This window comes from Ascidia mentula, chromosome 7, assembly GCF_947561715.1.
Source record: "Ascidia mentula chromosome 7, kaAscMent1.1, whole genome shotgun sequence".
NCBI classification, from domain to species: domain Eukaryota; kingdom Metazoa; phylum Chordata; class Ascidiacea; order Phlebobranchia; family Ascidiidae; genus Ascidia; species Ascidia mentula.
The window spans coordinates 6,515,014-6,535,790 of NC_138572.1; the positions used below are offsets into that span (position 1 = coordinate 6,515,014).

Below are 20,777 nucleotides of genomic sequence, written 5' to 3' on the forward strand. Positions count from 1 at the left end.
TGTCCTCATATTGTTGCTCGGTATGAGATAATGTTACATACGCAGTGGCACTGTCGGGTTCCGGGCTACGGAATTTCGCGCCGCACACGACTCAATAAACTCCTGCGGTGGGTGGGAATTCCAGTGCCGGTATCACATGCCGAGAACCGATTAAAAACAGCGCAAATCTATCCGCATGTATATAGGCGTGAATATCTTCGCGGAGGCAAACTTCCAGGGAAATTGCGGGTTTTGACTTCCACGTTTGGGTCGTTTGGCTATTAATGTTCTCTTGTGTTGTTTACGTGGCCTCTACGTGTTTTTGAATCTTACAAAGCCACTGGCACAGGGTATCACAACCTCTGTACTTGCGGTTGGTAAATGATTGGCAAAAAGTCTGTCACGAAAATAAATAAAATCCAGGTAATCTAGTTCAATAACTTGCATTGTGAGAACCGCAAGGCACCGCACTGTTAACCACGTCAAGATCGATTGTAAATCTGAACGCCGGGATCGAGGTAAGCATATCGACGTGTGCAGTTGCGCCTAGGGTTTTAATTTGCGCCCTACACAGCGCGAGGGAGAGGGTGTTCAGCTGTTCTTTGCGGGACAGACTGGTTAAACATAAGTGCAGACCAGGAGTGCGTGACTTTTTGGCGAACTGTCCGCCGTTCTGCTTGCAGCCTCTTCGAATCTGGAATGATTGGGGACAGACAACGCGACGCAGGCGTTCGGAAGGCAGGAAAATAATGTAAATGCGTTTAGGGATCTTCGTTGTTCATTGCAACGTAGCAAGTTGTGCATACAGCTCTTGAGTGTAAAGGTTTGTTTGGGAGACAACTATTAGTTGTCCACCACCAGCAGCAGCACGTGGGATTTGTTGCCAGTTAACGCACAACATGCATAGGTCAGCTACAGTCTTCGTGCTATCATCATGAGCCGCAATATGAAAGGATTACTGATGCAGTTGCTTGAATACCGTTTGTCTCGTCCAGAGGGAATTGCGTGACAATTGTTAACGCTGTGCGTTTTATAAAGGAAAGGCCTGGACGTTTTAACGACAATGACGTTGGCACTTAAAAAGGTTATTCCCACATGGAATTCTTTGTGTGAGACGCCAAGTACTCGGGAAGGTTTGTAAGTACTGGGGTCAGACCTGAAGCATTGAGCCTTGAGTGGCAATTAAGCTGATGGTGTACATTGCAAAGCCGCGTAACATAGGGTAAAAGGCGGCCCTTACGCAATTCACCATACTCCCAAATTTCGCCTATTGTCCCGCATGACGCTTGTGCAAACTGAGATAGTCAAATACGTCATGTGGTTGTATTGACTTTGACGCGAGCGATAGGGAATTCGCTCTTCGACTCGTTACCGGAGCTCCCATTGTTTTGTGGGGACCCTGGTGCGTCAGCTGGGAGCAAAAGGGCGGCAAAGGGGAGCGAAAATCCATGTTGACATCGCGCACGATGCGCTCGTGCCATCACCGTAGTTTAGTTTGCACAGAAAACAAAACAGCTCAGGGTCGCAACGCAGGAGCGATTTTTGAGCTAGCAGCCTAATGAGGGACAAATGAAGCGGTCTATCCTACTTCATGCACGGGTGAGCCCAAAACCGCGTGCGATGGTGAACCGCTCTAGACCGGTGCAAGGTTAATAGCTGGCTAGTGTTGCGTCCAATCTCATCTAAAGCGGTATAACGTTCCTTGGGCCTGAAGCTCGCGCCAACGGCTTAAGTCTACAACGAGGCATCCTAATTAGATTAGCTTGGCGTCCCCTCGCGCTTCAAACTTTCGTCTGCGCGTGATTGCTTCCTCAGTGGCAACGTTACACTTACCCGTGGTTGACTGCTGATGGGGGATACACGCAGCCGACAATTGATCAGCTTAACTAGATGGAGCACTTCAATCGTCGTGCCAACGTGCCTGCGTCAGAGCTCCGGGCTGTAAGAGGACGCCGGTAGAACACGTTAAGACGCATACCAAGCCATCTTAAGCATTACCAACGGCATTCGAGCGCGCTTAAGCCAATATCGCGTCGCATTTGGGATAAGACCGCGTTAATTTTTAAGGGGTTTTGTTTCAAAGACTTTTCTCGGACAGTGAAAGTATCCGTGATCCCTAGAGAAGGATGGGAAGCCGCAATACTCCTTCATACGTTACTTCAGACATATGGTAGATGTTAGTTTAATACCTTTAGGCCATAGGACAAGTCTATTGGATTAATGTGTGGGTCGATGCTGTTAGTGAGTAAGCCGGGAGACTTTATATGATCGTCAACACGACTATCTAGTAAAAACCGTAATTGCCATATTCCCTCTTTATTAGCCTTAAACTAATGCAAAGTAAGCCAAATGAACATATTTTGTTGCAAATTTAACGTAATAATAGCTAAAAGATTGGACATCGGTGTATAGCGTTTAAATCGACGCCAGTATGTAGCTGCCACTTTTCTTCTTTCGATATCACTTGACGAGTCTTACTTAATCAGCTTCGATCCTCTGTCATATTAGTAACATTAAATTGTCCATCTGGAGGCTGTCGTCTTTACTCGCGACGGCAAACCTCCAATTAAGACCCATGAGCTGAGCAAAATGGCAGGAATTGCGTCATCGTGGCAACTCGTTTTCATAGCATTACGTGTGTACGTATACAAGTTCAGTGGGTACGAGAGGGCGTGTCCGTTTAGCGTTGCACAATTATAGGAAATACTTTGATCAGGGCAAATTAAAGCTCCGCACGAGGACCCAGCGGCGACGTGTGCTGTGCTGGTATTACCGATATTTAAGTGGACTGCACAGAAACAGATGCTAAAGGCTAGTAATGTTTTTGGGGTGATTTCTAGTGATGCGTATTCAGTTTTACATTAGTTTTTTGTTAAAGTATGCTCTGCATTCACGTTGGTCAGAAAAGAATTTTTCAGTTGTATTACGAGCGGGTAAGTCCCTTGTTAGAGCCTAGAAAACGACGATGCTAATTGTCGTGACGTCACGGCGAGTTGTAAATTGACGGGTGAGCGTGTATGTAGGTCCGACTGATCGAGAAAAACGTTCAGGCATCGCGTTTGAACAGGCGCCGACTGGATCTTACAGACAGGAGTTGTAATGTGTGGCACTCGCGGACAGGAAAGGCCTTGATGGCGAAAGGAAATGGCACCTCGACCTGAACTAAGTTCTGTCAGCCCGGCCGACGCCCAGGAACGCTAATCGCGAGGCAGGGGAAAGAAAGAACTGCCCGCGAAAAAGTCGCGGAATATACAAAAGCGAGTGGGGCAGTATGTGTGACAGACAGACGTCGATGTGTAGGTTGTGGAAATAGTCTAAGAAAACTGGCCTTAGATTTATAAGTGTATATTTTGTATTTCCAAAACAGGTGACAGTTTGTTAATTTTGTTACTTATCAAGTGGATCAGGATTAACGATTTTGAAAAGAAGAGATTGACTCTGCGTACAAAATTCTGCGGAAGAATGAGGCCTGAAACCTCGTGGACGACGATGGCGAGACGGGCCAGCATGATCGTTTGGGGACTTGTTTTATCGACGGTTGTCGTACAGACTGGGCATCGGACACTGGCCAACGCGACGTACGTAAAACAGCCGTCACACTGTTTGCCGATTCCCGTAAATATGAAACTCTGCCACAATGTGGGCTACCCGCAGATGATGCTCCCAAATTTCTTCGGTCATGAGTCGTTAGACGAGGCGCATCGTCAGTCAATCAGTTTTGTACCACTCATTGGCCAAAATTGCCATCCGCACACCAAGATATTCCTCTGCTCCTTGTTTGCACCAGTGTGTCTGAGCGGAGGTCCTATCCCACCGTGTCTGTCTCTCTGCGAAAGCGTACAGGATGCATGTCTACCCACCTTGCTTAAATTCTTCTTTGACTGGCCGGAGATGCTCAACTGCTCGCAATTTACCAACGATCATCCCTGCGTTACGATAAACTCTTCCAGCACCCCGAGTCCATCTCCAACGCCAGAAAGTAAGTGCTTTGCTTGTGAGTGTTGAGTGAAAGATCTTAGTTATAATAGGTACTATGGTTTTAAATGGTGATTATGCTGTGCGGAACATTATTTCAAATTAAACCTTGAAATAAGACACCGTTTTTAGTGGCAGTTAGTTTTACCGCATTTTGTAAACCTTCATACACTATTGCATGGATTTGGGGTGCTTTGAAGTGAGGAGTGTTTGTATTCAATAATATTACTTGGAAGGTTCCACTTTTCAATGCTCTATTGTGTATTCAGTGATTTGGTACAGATATGGTTGTTTGCACTTTGTTAAGCGTGGGTGTCTGTTGTTTGAGTTCCGGACCATTAGTACTTCGTTCTGAAACTGAGTCAGAAGTGTTTTACGAACACCTGTAGCCGCACTGACAAATGTTAGATTCTGTGATATTCTAAGGAGGCGATTGAAACTAAGTTGACATTTTGTGGTCACTGCGCACAGCTGCGAAAAGTACATTGCTTAGCGCCAAAGAAAAGACAAATGCACTAAAAAGAGCCATAATTTAAAATAGCCGAATACAAGTCCCGCATACTTGGCCCTCTCGGGCACATAAATGTTTTTAGTACCGAAATGACTAAGAAATCCAAAACCAGACTATGTTCAGTATGGTCGCCTCACACGAAATTTAGCAAAGAAATGATCCCAACCAGGTTTTGGGGACATAGAATTCAAAACACGTTCAAAACTCATGCCAAAATATGAAATGCAATATGCGACACACCGCAATGGTAGTCGTTGGAAAAGCTGGATCCTGGATGGTAGCCCAGTCTTTTGCCCGTAAAAATTTACTACTTCAATGCTTGGCGTGCGGAGTACGGTCACCGAACTTTAAACATCCATCACCTTTGCATTAAACCCTTTTGCTCAACTGCGTATCATATCGTTCGCCAGACAAAGTACACAGCAGTATAAAAGACCCAACGACGGGGTTTAAATTTATGATATCGGTTTGTCATGACTTGCCCCCACGAAAGGCAAAGCAAAGCTCGAATACACATAGTTTCCCATGCCAATTTAACTCAATAATATAAGGCCGCCAACTTTGCTTTGTTTAAATTTTGTTTTGGCTGATGTCGTAACTTCGAAGTTTTAACGGTTTTCTAGCATTCGGGGCTTTAAAAACGGCGGTAGACATTTCAGGCATGCTACGTTATATAACCCTTTAACTTCACCGGCAGAAATAAAATTGTAAAGACGTTGTTGTTTCTCAAAACTTTAAATTATGCGCCTCAGGGCGTCAAAACAAAAAGCTTGTTGACTTCATTCACGTGGGCAACCAAGCATTCCTCTGCTCCAGTAGACAAATTCGCCATCGTGCTTAGAATAATTAAATAATAGGCCATGGATTTCGGCGCCTAATTCGTTTGACGCGGTCAACGTGATTTCGTTACGCACCAATCCGCGCCATGAATTTTTAAGACAGTGTTTATTAAAAGTTTCTCACGTTGTATCCTAAAAACGTTGGTGAATTTGCCTGTCATGAGGCTTTCTGGTGAAAACTTTGTAACTTATTTAATTTTGATTTTCTCGATTGCTGGCTGTGTTTTTTACATAGAACTGTGTAAAAAGCTATGAGATGGGATACCCCGACTACAATGCTGTTCCATCATATAACAGACGTATCCGTGCACCGTAAAACAGTTGTTTTTGAGTCGCCCTAACTTATGCCGTGATGGGGAGCGCCTCAGGTTCAAGTTGACTCTAAGGGCGCGGCATCGATGATTATGATTGACTGAAAAGTGGGGTAGTACGGTCGTAGCCTACCCACATTCTCACAGCCATGCAAATGGAGGGTGGAAATGTCCCTTTTGCGAGCTCAACGTGGGTGGGTATGAGTCGCTTGTGATGCTGTGCCGTATTCCTTTCTGGCCCACTTATAGTGCAAGCGGAAATCCGCAAATGAGGACGGTCGCCAGTTTTAAGTTTTGCTCAGTCAGAGTGGAAACAATGCAAAACCGTGACCTCCGGCTTCGAGATCCGAGGTCATTTACATTTGGAGAAACACTCAAAATCGTATTTGCAAAACCAAAGGAAAAAAAAGCGAGCGCGTCTTGCACGTGACGTTAAAAAGCGGTTTGGCGCCAGACTGTGTGAGGACAGGCCGTTAAAACTTAACGCCAGAGTAAGATGAACCAAGTATACTGTTATTGTTATAACACCCTTTTTCTCGTTTAGTGCTGTTACGGGGCAAATCGCGCTTACCTGGAGAATAACACTTAAAGCGTAGAATAGACAACTTTAAACGTGTGATTCCTTTTTCTTGACCAATGATAGGCTTTTGTTTTTTATCTTGGTAAGCACCAGCAGCAACTCATTGCAAAAACTTGCGTTAGTCAAAACCACAGCTGCGCATACATAAGTGGGCGCTTCACAACTTTTTCGTCTTGACTTTGGTCGAATATAGCGGTATGTGGTTATCCAGCTTGTGTAATCAAATCCAAAGTAAACACCCTTCCAGGTTTTGAAGGCCTATTAAATTCAGCATAGCAAACCATCTCTGTTCAATGTGAATGTAGCCCACCAAAACCAATATCAGCGACACCGTGAAATCGCAAACCATTTCTCCTTGTTGCATTTTATGCTGGTGCATATCAAGGCGAAATTGCCGCCGCTGAGCAAAGTACGTTTTTACAAAGCAAGTTGGCGTTTTGGTTTGCTCGGTAGCTCTAGTCGTTATTAGAGTTGTTCGAATGGAGACGCACAGTTAACTCATATATTACAAGAAGCACAAAACTTGCCGTATTCCGCCACCAAGGAACGTAGTTGTCATTTAGTTCTAGATGCACAGACATCGTGAAACTTTCTCCTTATTTATCCGAAGTATTGCATGTTTGTTCTGTTCTCGCGGCATGGATTTTCGTTTGTGTTGAGCATGCGCTTGGATAGTCTCATTTGGTGGTCGATCTCTACTTATTGGTTTCTTTCTCAGGTGGCCTGGGTGACCCTCGCGACGCCTCGAACACAAGTACGTGCCTACCGTTTCATTGCTTGTCTTCGTTTACGGTTTTAAACATTCGCTGTGTTCGGGCTATTTCTATTGGTCAGGGTAGCTCTAGCGATCTTTTGTGAAAATAACTTTCCAAAAAGCGCTGGTTTGGGGTAAGCTGACAACAAATGTTATTAGACCAAACAGTTTCCCATCAGTTTCGTCATGAATTGTTTGCAATTATGTGTGAAGTGCAAAATGTCAAAAATCACTCGTACGCTGTGAAAAGGTAAAACTATGTTAAACAATTACAAGCGTTAAAGATTTAGCCTCGAAAAGACAAATATATAAATTTGACGGGCACCAATCTCAGTCACATCGCGAAGATGCCTAAAATATTTGGCGAACGGGGGTGCGAGGCATTTGAACAGGAGCCGTAAGGCGCCCGGATGCTGTACGCCTGTTGGCACGTTCCCGAAGCGCTAATGAGACGGCTGGGAGGGGATCAATCCTCGCCTGAGTTCAGACGCCCCGGGGCTGGCAGTTAGTACGCGATAAAATCGCCTAATCTATTGCGGGCATCGAAGAAACAGATTAGAGGTGTTGATTGTTAGGAAGTCGCGCCAACTGGCCCGTTTAGCCTGGAGTTAAGGCTTGCTGCTCGTGTGTGGCGCTCGAAGGCGTTTATCCAAATCAGAAAGTTTTTGTTGGGCAAAACACGAGTATATTTGCGATAAATACGAGGCTCCTTACAAATGTTTACGAAATTTTTGGACGCGTGGGCTTAACTTAGATGCCCTCATTTGACCCATGTTTAGCAAATTGTGCCACGTGCGATTGATATGATATAGGAATAGATTTGAATCGTTTCGACCAACTCAACTACCCTGCGATTGCAGTTTCGTGCAAAACGAAAAACAAAAATTTTGTTTTGTTTCACCCTGCAGCTTGCGAAAGACCTCAGGTGCGGCATATCCATGTTATGTATGCATATTTTTTATAATTACGATAATATAATCCACGCGCAAGGTCAACCAAAAGTCAACGAACCACAATCGCCGGAGATAAAATTCGACACCCTTTTAAACGAGGAAATAATGACGCCTCTGTCGTTAAGGCCTTGCAAGCAGTAACTTGAAATCTTTCGATATTATCGCCATCAACGCATTACGTCACTACACAGCAGTGTTTCGGTCGCTTTAACGGTTAGCGTGTGCCCGGGGCCGACTACTCTCTCGCTAAATGGATGCTTGATTTCGATCGGAATTGGTGACGGTTTCAGCGCGTCTGTGTTTAGGGGAGAGACGCGTTTACACCGATACCGACGATAGCGCTATTTGCAACGTTCTCGGGGTCGCATTGATTATATCGCGAGCGTTAATTACGCCAGTGTTGTGAGTTCCGCTCGGCCCAAGTTTGCGATTATCGCCGTATCGACCACAACTGTAGCTTTTTACATGCTTCGGCAAAATGTTTCAAGTTTTGCTTGACCACGAAAGTTGAAAACGCTTTCTAAATGATTCCTGGAAGTCAAAACTTGGCTCTGTGTGAATCGATCAGGACGTTAACCCATGCAAGAGCTCAAAGACAAATATATCAGTGAATGTAAAATATACCAATCCTACATGGTCTGTGTTGAAGTTGCGTAACATACCATTAAAATTGCAGACCAGTTCTCAACAGCATTAGCGCTTGTGCGATTGATAAAGATACATGATGGATAATGTGGTGTGTGTATAAGCTGCTAGTTAATTTACCGTTTGTTTTTGTCCAGGCGACGTTTGCGCTCCATGTGATACTCCACTGGACAACACAGTTCTGGACAACTTTTGCGCCAGCGAATTCGGTGAGTAAAATGTTTGTTACATTGGATACACATACCAGTTGGGCTATTCATCACATTTTACTGTGATCTTAACGCCTCCTGTGGTGCACCACACATATGAGAAGGTATCTCCGAATTCGGCGATACATGACAAAAACAGCAACCGAATACCGATGGTATACCTCGACGTGCGTTGCGCAAACTTCAGCGTGCCGTGTACAATGAAACGCGATACAAACTCAGAGGTCAGAGATTTTTGGGAGAAAAAAACTATGTTAATCTCACGCTCCTAAAAACGATGCTGTTATGGCATTCATACTCACGCTATGTGGTTGCTTGTCTTGGCAAGTTCAGACCCCTTTTACACAAGCTTTTGCTGAGGTATATGGCTTGTTATGTAAGACTTCACGCCATGCACGCTTTTAACTGCCCTTCTCCCATTTAACACGCGACAGAAATGCATTTAAAGCATAAATACTTCGTGTATAACCTGTACACACAAGATAGAACAAATCTTTAGCACGAGGTCAAACCTAATCCAACCTGTTAAGAATGACAAAAAATGTAAAGTGGATAATGCTGCACATTAGGAAGGGGACTCAGTTAAGCGTCAGTCACATGGTTTTGATTGATTGCCAAGAACGAGGGTTCCGGCTACTTCTTGCACAGGAAACAAACAAAACGTCCGTCAACACAACCGCCCCCGTCTCACAGCGCGCTGTCGAGAGACAATAGTCGTCAAGATAAGGATCTTAGACTCCGGACCTTCGACCCGAAAGGCGCAGGCTAAAAAATATTGCCATGTCGTGCAAAGTGTCACATATAGTGGATAAACATACGGGAAGACGCTGTCACAGTTTCAGATCATATCTGTTAATTGCGTGGCGTAGTTGGACGTACGGCGCGGCATAAACAGGTTGATCGCCAAATAAACACATTTTTAGTGTGACCATAGATATGGTTGTGCAACCGTTTGCAAATCTGTTGACGAGGTGATGGATCGGGTTGTTGCACAAAGGCACCTCATTCACCAACCCAATTAGGACATATACAACTTCGTTTGGTGCAAAACATAGATACCCAAGGGAACGTACACAGATGAGAGATATCATCCACACAAAACCGTGCAACTTTGAGGAACGTTTTCCCGCCAGACTTACCGCAAAAACATCCCATTCAAGAGCGATATGCGCGAAAAGCCATGAGACACTTCTGCCAATTATTCCATACCATTGGTTTTTTTTAACTCCCAACCGTTTTACAACGAGCAACAATTGGGTGAATCACAAAAATGTATTGAAACCAGGGCTTTTCAAAGTGGCGTTACAGCAGTCTGAATCACGCTCAAATATTAGCCTTGGCTGGGTCGTGTGTCACTAGTTTCTGCGATCAATGACGGCCTGGTAATGATGGATATTTGGCGAAATGTCATGATAAATGTTATCACATTGAGAAATTGTGAACTAGACCACCGCAAACGTTTTGTTCGACATTTTAGTGTAAAGTCTGACACTGCAGTCTCGTTGTGTAAATTCAGGGGGGTTTATCATATCATATTTATCATACAAGGCAAGTGGCTGTGACTACTTCAGTACAGCGCCTTTGTCACCGGGCACTTTTCTCAACTCACGTGCCATGATCAGTAAAATCAAACGGAGTACCAAAGGGGAATTTTCCTCAAATAATTCTCTGTAATGCCATACAAATCGGCTGTCGACATATCACATTCAACAAAAGAGTTTTCATTTACGAGAGTGTTAGACATTCTCCCTCGGCGAGTGGTAAATCAAGGATGCAAATGCGGCGGCTGTCAATTAGGAAGATGTCTCCGTCCCTAAAACAAGTCTAGGGGAAGTCATTTGAGGGAAATCTGTAATTTACGCTAGGAATAATCAGCATAGGAAATAACTATGAAATAATCATGATTTAAACCTCTGACCAAAACCTTGACATAACTCCGACAAACCAAGAGTGTTATCATCCAGTATCTAATTGGCATACGTCGTTATTTTCAGTATTTGCCACTAAATTGATGTCTGGCGTCAAGTGCGATTACAATGGGACTTGAACATAATTATATTATTCGTACAATATACAGTACAATGGATTTCGTTATACCAATTGCCATACAATTCGATACGCCTTCTTCAGAATCTTCAGGCAATAGGTTTTTTGTCTGTAATCGTAATTTACCAAGTGGTTTTCAAAAAGTCATTACAATTCATAATCGCAGGGCCATAGGTGCAAATATTTTCTCTTGCGACTGCGGTAATTACCACATCCTCTCTCACAGAAGCTCGTGGCTAGTCTAGACGCCCCATCTATAAGCACACTTGTCGTCATGACGCAAAACAAGCACATTAATCAGGGCTTCGTCGCGTCCGCTTCAAAGGCGGTTGAAACTTGAAAGTGGCAGTGGCGCGCTTTTAGGCACGAAAATATTGATCAAGCTCACCATCTGGAGTCAACAAAGAAGTGGCAAATGGTACAGCGACCTGCTGCTGAGCAAATAGAAATATGACAACGTCGATTATATTGGGGATAGCTTCACCGAAATCCTTATTAAGATACAACTTTTCGTGATATACAGCAAGCGCAAAATTTATGATACAAGAAACACCAGAGATACAACTATTACAATAAAACGGTCACTATCGATCGCTGCTCATCATTCATGGCTTTTCACTTAATAATGACCTTGTGTTAGCTGTAAACAACTAAAAATAAGATGATACTCTCACCCCCGGAAAGCCGTCAACAGTTGCTAAACACGAAAGCGTTTTGCGGCAGTGGAAGCGGAAAACATGATACTTTTAAGATTAACTTTTAATCTAGGCGACCTTCACAACTTCAAAATGACATTGGGAGAAGATATCCTGCCTACTCCACCTTAAACGGGTCAAATGTTTGCGCAGACAATTTGCAACCCACCTCCTTAGGAAAACAAAACGACTTTACTTAGAATAATCTACAGGATATAACTTACAGACCAAAGGGTCTCATGTTTTCGTTGCACGTTGGGGTATTTATCTATATTTAAAAATATCTTCCTGATCAAGTTTTTCACCAACGTGGAGGTGTCAAATGTGAAAGCGAACCACTGGAAAACAAATAGAAATACAATAACGTATCGTTAATTTATGCATTTTCACTGCAAGGAATCAACACAGAGCGTTAGTCGACAGTGAAAACACGATACTTTTTAGGTTAAACCCTAATCCAGCTTGGAATCGATTTCGGCAGCAGATTTTCTGCTTACTTTCACCTTAAACGGGTCAAATGATTGCGCCTGGAAAATTGCACCCTCTCCAAAAACAAAACGACTCAATTCAGAATAATTTGCCGGTCTTGAAGCTAGGATGACATTTACAGACCAAAGGGGTCTCATGTTTCCGTTGCACGATGAGATATTGGCATTCCTGCGGTCGTCAAATGACAAGATAATCTCCTCTGGAGGGTTAGCGAAGGAGATCGGGAGCCGGCACGTGCACGCCGTACGGTTATGCGCAATAACTCAACTGCTATACAAACCTGTAGACTGTGCGCTGACATTTTGTTTGACTTAAAATGCAAGTTGCGTGGGCTAACCCTTGCGGCAACGCTAACGCGGCTCTCGTCCACAACGTCATTATTCTTAATTTTTAGTATCCCGGACAATAGTTGAATATTCTTCGTTTGTTGAAGAGCTGTATCGTTGAGATATGGCGATTTGTGCACGCAAGGGATTAACATAACCACACTAACAAATTACTTGAAGGGAAATAATCGATATGAGTTGACGCGGCCCACGCAAGGCCAATTCGCCTGTCACGTAAACATATAATGAGATTCTCCAGTTGGGTGAGTTTTACGTGATGTAAATTTGTGAAGCCGTCAAGTAAGTGCTTGTAAAATAACGAAGCGCAAATCCTTCATTGATTGCGTTTTCAGAACGAAATGTAAAAATATCGCCGACCCCTGCTCCAGGCCGATGATATACGGCCTGCGGCGGGCCGGGTTAATCCAGAGGGATGCAATCACCATTAGCTCCGCACAAGTAGACAGTTGTTGTTGAACAAGACAAGAAGATCAAGACTAATCGTATGCATAAGAAATATGCCGGAATAAGTGCGGCTACTACCTCTAGCCAGCGTTGTTAAAGTACCTCCGTAGTACAACATAGTAACCTCCGGGCTCAAAGTGCAGTTGTGCATATTAGATGTTCGACTGTAATGTTATACGACGACGGTTTAGAGTTGTCTTTGCTGAAATCACGACCTGTACAGTTTGTAAGCTGCGGATGTTATAAAATCCTATTTTTTACAGATAAAAATCTTTTTTCGTGAAAACTTACGGTCAGATGGCCAACGGAAAATAACACCTTAAATGGCACGAAATAAAGAGAGCGGTTTAACGTAAACAAAAAATGAAAGTTTTGTTTATTGTAAATATAAATTTCCCACTGCCTTTAAATATGCACATCGCTAGCCGGCCTGTTTAAATATGCACATCGTTTCGTGGTGATAGTTCATTACTACAGACAGATATTATGTAAAAGCCCGTCTGGGCCCGGATCCTGCAAAAACGCGGAGTTTAAGTGTCGACCATTCGCGAATGCCACAAAAATGCTAACGATGTCATTCGATTCCGTTCTCACGGACAATTAGAGGCACTTAATTCGGTGGCTTCTTTGTCCTCGCAAGCATCTGCCCATGGCACTATAGGCGAAGTGGGACATGTAACCCATTCATGCACTTGGCACTTCCCCGTGGTAAAAAAAACAGCCCCAGACGGCACTTATAACGCACCCTTGTACTATTTATAGTGCATTAAATAGCCAATTCTTGGCGCCAATCAATGGGTGTTTCACAATGTTATTTCGTTCAGGATTTTGTCATCACATTTAATACAATTGCTGTTCGTACAAACCCGTCCTTTTACAGTCCAATTTTTTTTTTCTGACGCGCAGCGCACCCAAGCGGATATATCGGTGCCATTTTCGGTGGAAAGCACCATTTGCCATGCTACGGAAGAGGTCAATTGACATTCTTCTCATACATGGCAATTAATTTTGCCTAACTGCACTGTTGTGGAAGTAATTTGGACACTTGTTTGAAGCCACAAACCCGAAATTGGCCCTAAAACGTTCATGAACGTGCACATTAAGAGAAACAAAGAAGCCTATCAACCCAACGAAATATAAAAATATGACCAATCGTAATACCAACAAGTCAATGTAGTAATGTTTCATGCAATGGCTTGATTTGCAGGATCTCTACACTGCCAACTAGTCATTCGTAATTTGTGTTCATGCGCAAAATACCAACCACGCAATTACGAAATTAACATGAACTGATGAGAAAACCAACTTTAACCAAGAGACAAATAATAATCGTCTGCTTTCGCCCTAAAGGGAATCTCGAAATGATCCAAAACATGACGGAATTTCACACTTCATATTCCCCACCCAATTCCACGCCCATTTTGCATGAAACATATTTAACCGCGGTTGTCATCTGTACCAAGCATTCTTACTTTCTGCTATTCTTTCGACTTACGCCAATCAAGTTAGGGCAGAGCAGAAAACAAGCAGGCACTCGAAAAGTTAACGCGTTTCACCAGTCCGCACGCGAGGTTCATGAACAGCTCCATCGACGGCGGACAGACGAAGCAAATACCCGCCCTCTTTCTCGTAAATACACCGGCATTCGTGCAGAATATTTTGGCGCAGTCATTGGGGGCTTGGACAAGCGTCGTCTCACTTCGCTGGCAATCGGGTGCCAAACTATGCCGCGCCCGGCTTGGGTTGCAATTTTACGGGGTGGGGTGCGACCTTCGCGTTTCCTAAATCAGTTGAGAAAGTCGCTGTGTGATATAAAAACAAGTAAAGAAAAGAAACATCAGACCAAAAATTTAATTTAAAGTGCGCGCACACCTGCATAACGGTCATGTTAAGTCAGTAGCTTAAATACCAAGTGATAATACCGTAAAATATTAGCATCTATAAGGTGCTATGTGCTCTGTTGCCTCGATATTCGCAAACGTATTTTACCGAATGTCACGGAAAAAGTTGGCCAAATTATCTGGATTTAGGGCTGAAAAATTGAACCGGGCGTAGGTGTAAGTGCACAGCTGCACAAAAGGCTGCCAAATCGGAAGAAAACCACTTGAACCGAAAGCGAGACAACGTCGCTTGGCAGCCAACTGGCGTCATCGTGTTTCATGGCGGGTGTATTTTAGGCAAGGGTGGCTCCCAAAATAGGTAACGCCCAAAAATTTCGAGTGCATCGTTCATTTTTGGACTTTCTGGAACGGTCGTCATTAGGCTTTCAGATTTGCTACTCCTAGTAGTGCTCATCGCATCGCACGCAAGCATTATATTTAGAACCAATTATTGTACTTTTTTACCCAATGCAATAGAGGCGAAATGATTTGAACACGCACAGTTATTTACTTTTTGAACACTTGGAAATCGATCCAGGAAGACATTTGTCTATTTGTGCCGTGGAATTTTCTGTTTGAATGCAAAGTGCCTTCAACAATTTAAAACGGTTCATTCGGGAAAGAAACCTTTCAAAATTCCAGCCTCGACACCAAATAGCTTTCAATCAAGCATCATTGCAAACAGAACCCTTCTCCAATGCTATGTCCAGAGTAAACCCCGGACGTTTAACGCACCTTGCTAAACAAATGCCTGATGCGAGGCCTAACATATCAATTTTCACACCACCATGGGTGGCCCGTGGGGTCTTTGACAGCGAGACCGCTTCCAGGAGCCCCTCGAACCCGCGGTGTCAACCCGACCAGGTTGTTTGTGTCCCAAACACACAGAGTCGTGGCCTTATGATGGTTCTTCACGTTCCGTCACAGACACCGTATACAGTGAACACTGGCTGATTTCACTTGTACGGCGTAAATACAATGGAGTTCGAATTCGAAATATTTAACCCTGGCCCGTGTAAACAGTCTGTGTTTTCCGAATCGCATGAACAACAAACAACGAAACGTTACAAGGTAGCTTGGGGCTACTATTGCAGTTTTTAAAATCTAGTTTTGCAGCATCCGCGAAAAAATTTGCTGGAGGGCGCCTGTAATTCACTGACTGTTTGTTGAACCATCAACGCTTGCAAACTCATTAATAAAATTTGCGTTTTTTCTGGTGCAGGTAGCTATGTTCTGGTGACTAGTCGTTTTGGTTATAAAACAATCAAAAATTATCTCCTAGTAAAATGTTATTTCCAAAAAATTAGACGAAATTAAATTAATTGCCAATGGTACAAAGGGAAACTATGCAAACAGGCGCTTATTTTTATTCTCAAAAAGTTACCAACTATTTTGTTTGTTTTGCAGTGATCAAAGCCTACTTCAGCAAGATTCGGATCGCCGGCAGGGGATCTAAGCGCCAAATAAAGTTCAAAAAAAAGAAGCGCAAGGTCTACAAGCAAGGGCCGCTCAAACAACGAGATCTGCAGCGGAAGCATCTGAAGTTAAGCATCCCCAGCAGCCGTAAATGCAACTGCCCTCAAGTGGACCTGCTTGTGTCCAAAAAGGGCAAGAAAGGAAAGAAGGGAAAGAAGGGAAGAAAGCCCAAGGTCGCTTTTCTTGTAATGGGACGAAAGGTGAACAAGAAAATGCTCGTAACCGTGATCCACAAATGGGACAAAAAGAACAAAATGCTGAAGAAGATGGAGAAGAAATTCCGACAAGACGCTTGCACTCTGGGGGGGCCGTGAAAATCACGCCACGCGTTCCAAGCCAATAGAGTTAGGTTGCTACACCGAGACGAACTCGAAATAAGCAGCCCCCAGTCGACTCTGCGCCAATCGTTTTTATCAGTACAGGCGATTCACCAAATTCTTGAGTAAAATATATTTCATCATTTCACTATCTCGGCTGTACTGCTTTTACTTGGCTTGAAAAGCTTTTATTTGTTCAAAATCAGTCACCACAGAAGCTCACCTTGGTGCGCATCAAAGGGCGATTTTCGATTAAAAGGTCGCACCGATATTTTTGTTAAGACGCTTTATAATGTTTTGGATTTTTTACTGTGTACAGAACTCTTTCCAACGCTATGCTTTCTTTGCAATCTTTTCTTTCGTTTAGTTTGTTTTACTTTTGTGTTTGTTTTGTTTTTTCAAAAATGCTCGGCAGCCACAAAAGGTTTATAGCAAAGGCAATTCACCAGAACCACAATCCACTTTAAATTTCTCATTTTTGTATAAAAAAAGTCATATGATGCAACGGCATGCCATATCTAAGCGAAATAAGCGATAGTGATGTAAATACCTATTGAGAGTATACGTGTGGCTTTGTGAGTAAAGCTATTTTTCGTTGAAGATTGGAATTATTTTTTGTGCTGGGCCGTTGCTTGTACGTTCGCCGCTACTTGCATTAATACAAAGAAGCCTTCAAAGCTAAGATGTTCAATTTGGCAGGTGCGTGTGGCACACTCGTAATTTGTTTGCAAACATGCAGTTAAGCATTTATACTTGTAAGTGAAACAGGGCTTGCCAAACAAAAATAAGATGTGATGTAAAACTTCATGTCATATGCATGGTTTTTCAGACCGTGAGGTAGAAACTTTAAATCTATTTTTAGTATTTTTAGTTTTGTAGTTGGCCTTCCATTGGTAATAAAATATTTGAAACATTGAAACTGACAAATGCATGTCTGTTTAAGAAAACACAGTTAAACACAGGGCGTACCCGTCCTTTTGTGATGTACACAGCAAATGCGATCTCGTGCGCACTCTTGTGACAAACAAAAATATTTCAAAGTACCGCTACTTGTCGCTAGGGTGTAAGAATGTGAAATTAGTATTTTTTTAAACGGGGGATGTGCAGCATAGGTCAGGTCGCACAATTCTACGATCAAAACCACAGGTAGATATGTCAAGATTTGAACGCAAGTCCCAGTGCGGTAATGGAAAAAAATCCAAAATGTTTGTTTTTTCAGAATGAATCGAGACGTGGAGGTTAAATTCGTTAACTTACAAACACTTAAACTTTACAAATTACAAATACACACACATATATAAATGAGTGTGTGTGGGGGGAAACACAAACGCATTAAAACTGATAGCGATTCACGAGTTTCCAACTTAATTGCGTAAATCTAACAGGACGAACGTGTCTGAGTCTCGTATCTAAAAGTAACTCTGAAAGGTAGATAAATCATTATCGTTTGAAAACTCTAGTTTTCCTCGTACGAAACATGCCAGGAACCTCGCTTCAATCAATCGGCGTGACTTGTGTTGTTAACGAATCCCTAAGTCCGCTCACGCGCAAACAGAAGACATGGCAACACCTAAAGCTACGTAGGCGCGTACCTTCAGAATTTGAGGCTCCAACATTTGCATATTAGTTCAAGCTAGCGAAAATTTGCCAAAACTTTAGCCAAAGTTAATCGCGATGAATCACTCGACGGGACCACATAGGTATCTCACAATCCCAAAGCGCACGTTAAATGTCAAGGTTGTATGGTCCTGCGTCAGCACTTAAATTAGCACGTAATTCTTTTACAGTATTTTCACGACGCTCTTACAATGTACCAATCAAATGCTTTCTTTGTAGCTGCCTAGATTTACATATTTATTTTGACTTTATGTTGAAATAATTAATATCTCGGAAAAATATATTTTGCGACAAATGTGTATTGCTTGTGGCACGATAACACGTTTTACATATACTGACAACAGGTGGAATGTTGCACACGGGAACTACACAGCGACCACAGTTGACATTTTCGTAACAAGCACGTGGTCGCCTGGGGGAAAAAATATGCTAAACTTGTAAGTTTGTGCATGACAGCAATTAGATTTAGTTTCCCATAACATTCATGGTGCAAATCAGCATATTTGAAGTTTTCAGAATCGACATTCTCTGCAATAACAAGCAAGGAATGAAAAAGACCATTTGTACGTTTCTATTTACTGATTAGGACTTTGTAGTCGTAATGCTCTACATAACATGGTATTGTTTTTTTAGTGCTGATGGTCCAAGCTTTTCTCTCAGTCTCTTGTGTGGGAGAGGCGATGGCGGTTGCAAACAAGTCTGCTCAAGATCAAGAAGCTTTGTGTGCTCGTGCAGAGAGGGATTCGTTCTCAAGAAGGATAATCAAAGTTGTAAAGGTTTGCCCACTTAACACACCTGTAGGCAAACATCGGGAACGCGATAATATGAGGCAACTGACAAAGTATGCTTTAGAAGACTGGTTTTGAAAAATAAACGACCCGATTGCCTTGTCGCCCTTTCTTCGGTATTTTATATAATGATATTATATGGTCAGTAAGCGGTCTTAAAATTGCTCCAGCCTCATGACTCATACTTTAATAAGCTTATGTGCACAAAACTGCAGATAATTTCAAATGTGCCTCAGCTCAAATCCGGAATAAACCGGTTTGTTCAAGTCAACACTGCTGAGGGTGTACAGTTACTTTCATGCCCTGAAGACAAAATGTGAAAAAGTCCCGTCGAATCGACCGCATATGCCGTATATAGTCAAACAAGTGGTGCATTTTGAAATTAACAAGCGTATATATGAACCTGTGTATCTGATTTGATCAGAGTGTACCAACTTGACATTTTTTACATTTCTTGGACTGAATTAACCGTATATCGACTTTCTGTAGAAACCAAGCAAGACTTTTGCGTCATCACTCATTAAGTATGTGTCTGATAAATGAAATCAACAGATGGTTTCAGTTAATTACCATTCAAAAAACAGACGAGTGTGTCGAAAACACTAATAACTGTGTTCAAGGAATATAGATTTCCGCTGATAAACATTCCACAGAAACATTAAAACCCAAATTAAAGGAAATAATAACAGCTAATGCATTGTCGCATATACGCCCGATAGACAAATCAACATTTCTCATCCAGCCGCAGACTGGCTGGATGAGTATCTTGCCTTTGGCTGTATGCGTGAGGTGAAAGGTCAGATGACGTACGAGCTATCAAAGTAAAAAAGTGCTTCTGATGGGTAACAGTTGTAGAAGTCGCGATTTTTAGAAACCAAGGACCCAAAATGGACTGGTTTATCATACATACATGACTGAAGTGCTGCTGTGTTGTTGAAATACACTTACAAAACAAAATCGGGTCAGTTCTGATAATTTTCTATTTTCGTTGTCATTTATTATGGACTAGACTACGCGCCCCAAGGTTCTTTTTTCGAATCACTTTTTATTAAACGTACCGTAATTAAAATTTTTAGTCGATGAAAGGAAGTATATCTCCATCGACTTGTACGCAGCCAACTGCACGAGGAGAATGGGGTGTATGCAAAAGGTGTGTTTCCAATAACCCATTTCGAATCGCTCATGATGTACTGCGCTGCACGATTAAGTAAACACGCGCTAAAGTAACGTTGTGGCAAGCTCGTATAAAAATGCCCCGTAGAACCTTATGACTTCTTGCAGCACTTTCCAACGACTTCTTGATACTAACCGAAACGTGGTCCTGTGTTAATACCTTTAACGTAAGTAGACCGTATTTTTCTAACTATACTACTAATGATGAAAAGCATTTAGAAGCCCATACTACTCAACAAATCTTATGCACGGACGTTTCAGTCATTACTCGAACTAAATTTTTATTACAACTATCAGCACAGGTGTGTTGCGTTGCATAGTATATACTTTTATAGCAAAATCAACGCTTTCAAAAGAGTATAGTAAATACAACAATGATATGTGTTTTATAAATTTTAGCAGTGCCAATTGGCAATTCCTTTTTTTAGCATAGTTGCCGATGTGCAGCCATCAAACAAAAATAGTCGGTGACTCGGTTTTGCAAACAATGCGTGGCGACCAAGTATGAATTTCTTTACACCTATTCCTCTTAACATTATTACTGCAACTAAACCTGGTCAATAGCATTCAAGTTTAAGTGTATTGGCCAGTCCGTCCGAATAAATGCAAAAAGGGTTTGTGATACAGAATCATGGAATTTTTGACAGATAACGGCCGCTTATACGACGTTTGTGCCTCTGCCATGTTTTGTGTGACGTGTGAGATACAATTGTACAATCCTAGCATATGAGAAACAATATGTGACAAAA

The 20,777-nt window shown here is 42.6% G+C and overlaps 1 protein-coding gene across 2 annotated transcripts; it reads left to right on the forward strand.

The window, feature by feature from the left end:
- The first annotated feature begins 3,350 nt into the window (after positions 1 to 3,350).
- Positions 3,351 to 17,121, forward strand: LOC145908243 (secreted frizzled-related protein 1-like). 2 transcript variants are annotated; one of them, XM_082995476.1, is made up of 4 exons: positions 3,351 to 3,958; positions 6,914 to 6,949; positions 8,685 to 8,756; positions 16,065 to 17,121. In XM_082995476.1, exons 1-4 carry the CDS (start codon positions 3,442 to 3,444, stop codon positions 16,445 to 16,447), a joined length of 1,008 nt encoding a protein of 335 aa, XP_082851602.1. In that variant the 5' UTR covers positions 3,351 to 3,441; the 3' UTR covers positions 16,448 to 17,121. The 2 variants fall into 2 exon arrangements, with proteins under 2 accessions (XP_082851602.1, XP_082851603.1); XM_082995477.1 differs by lacking the exon at positions 6,914 to 6,949.
- Positions 17,122 to 20,777: the final 3,656 nt, after the last annotated feature.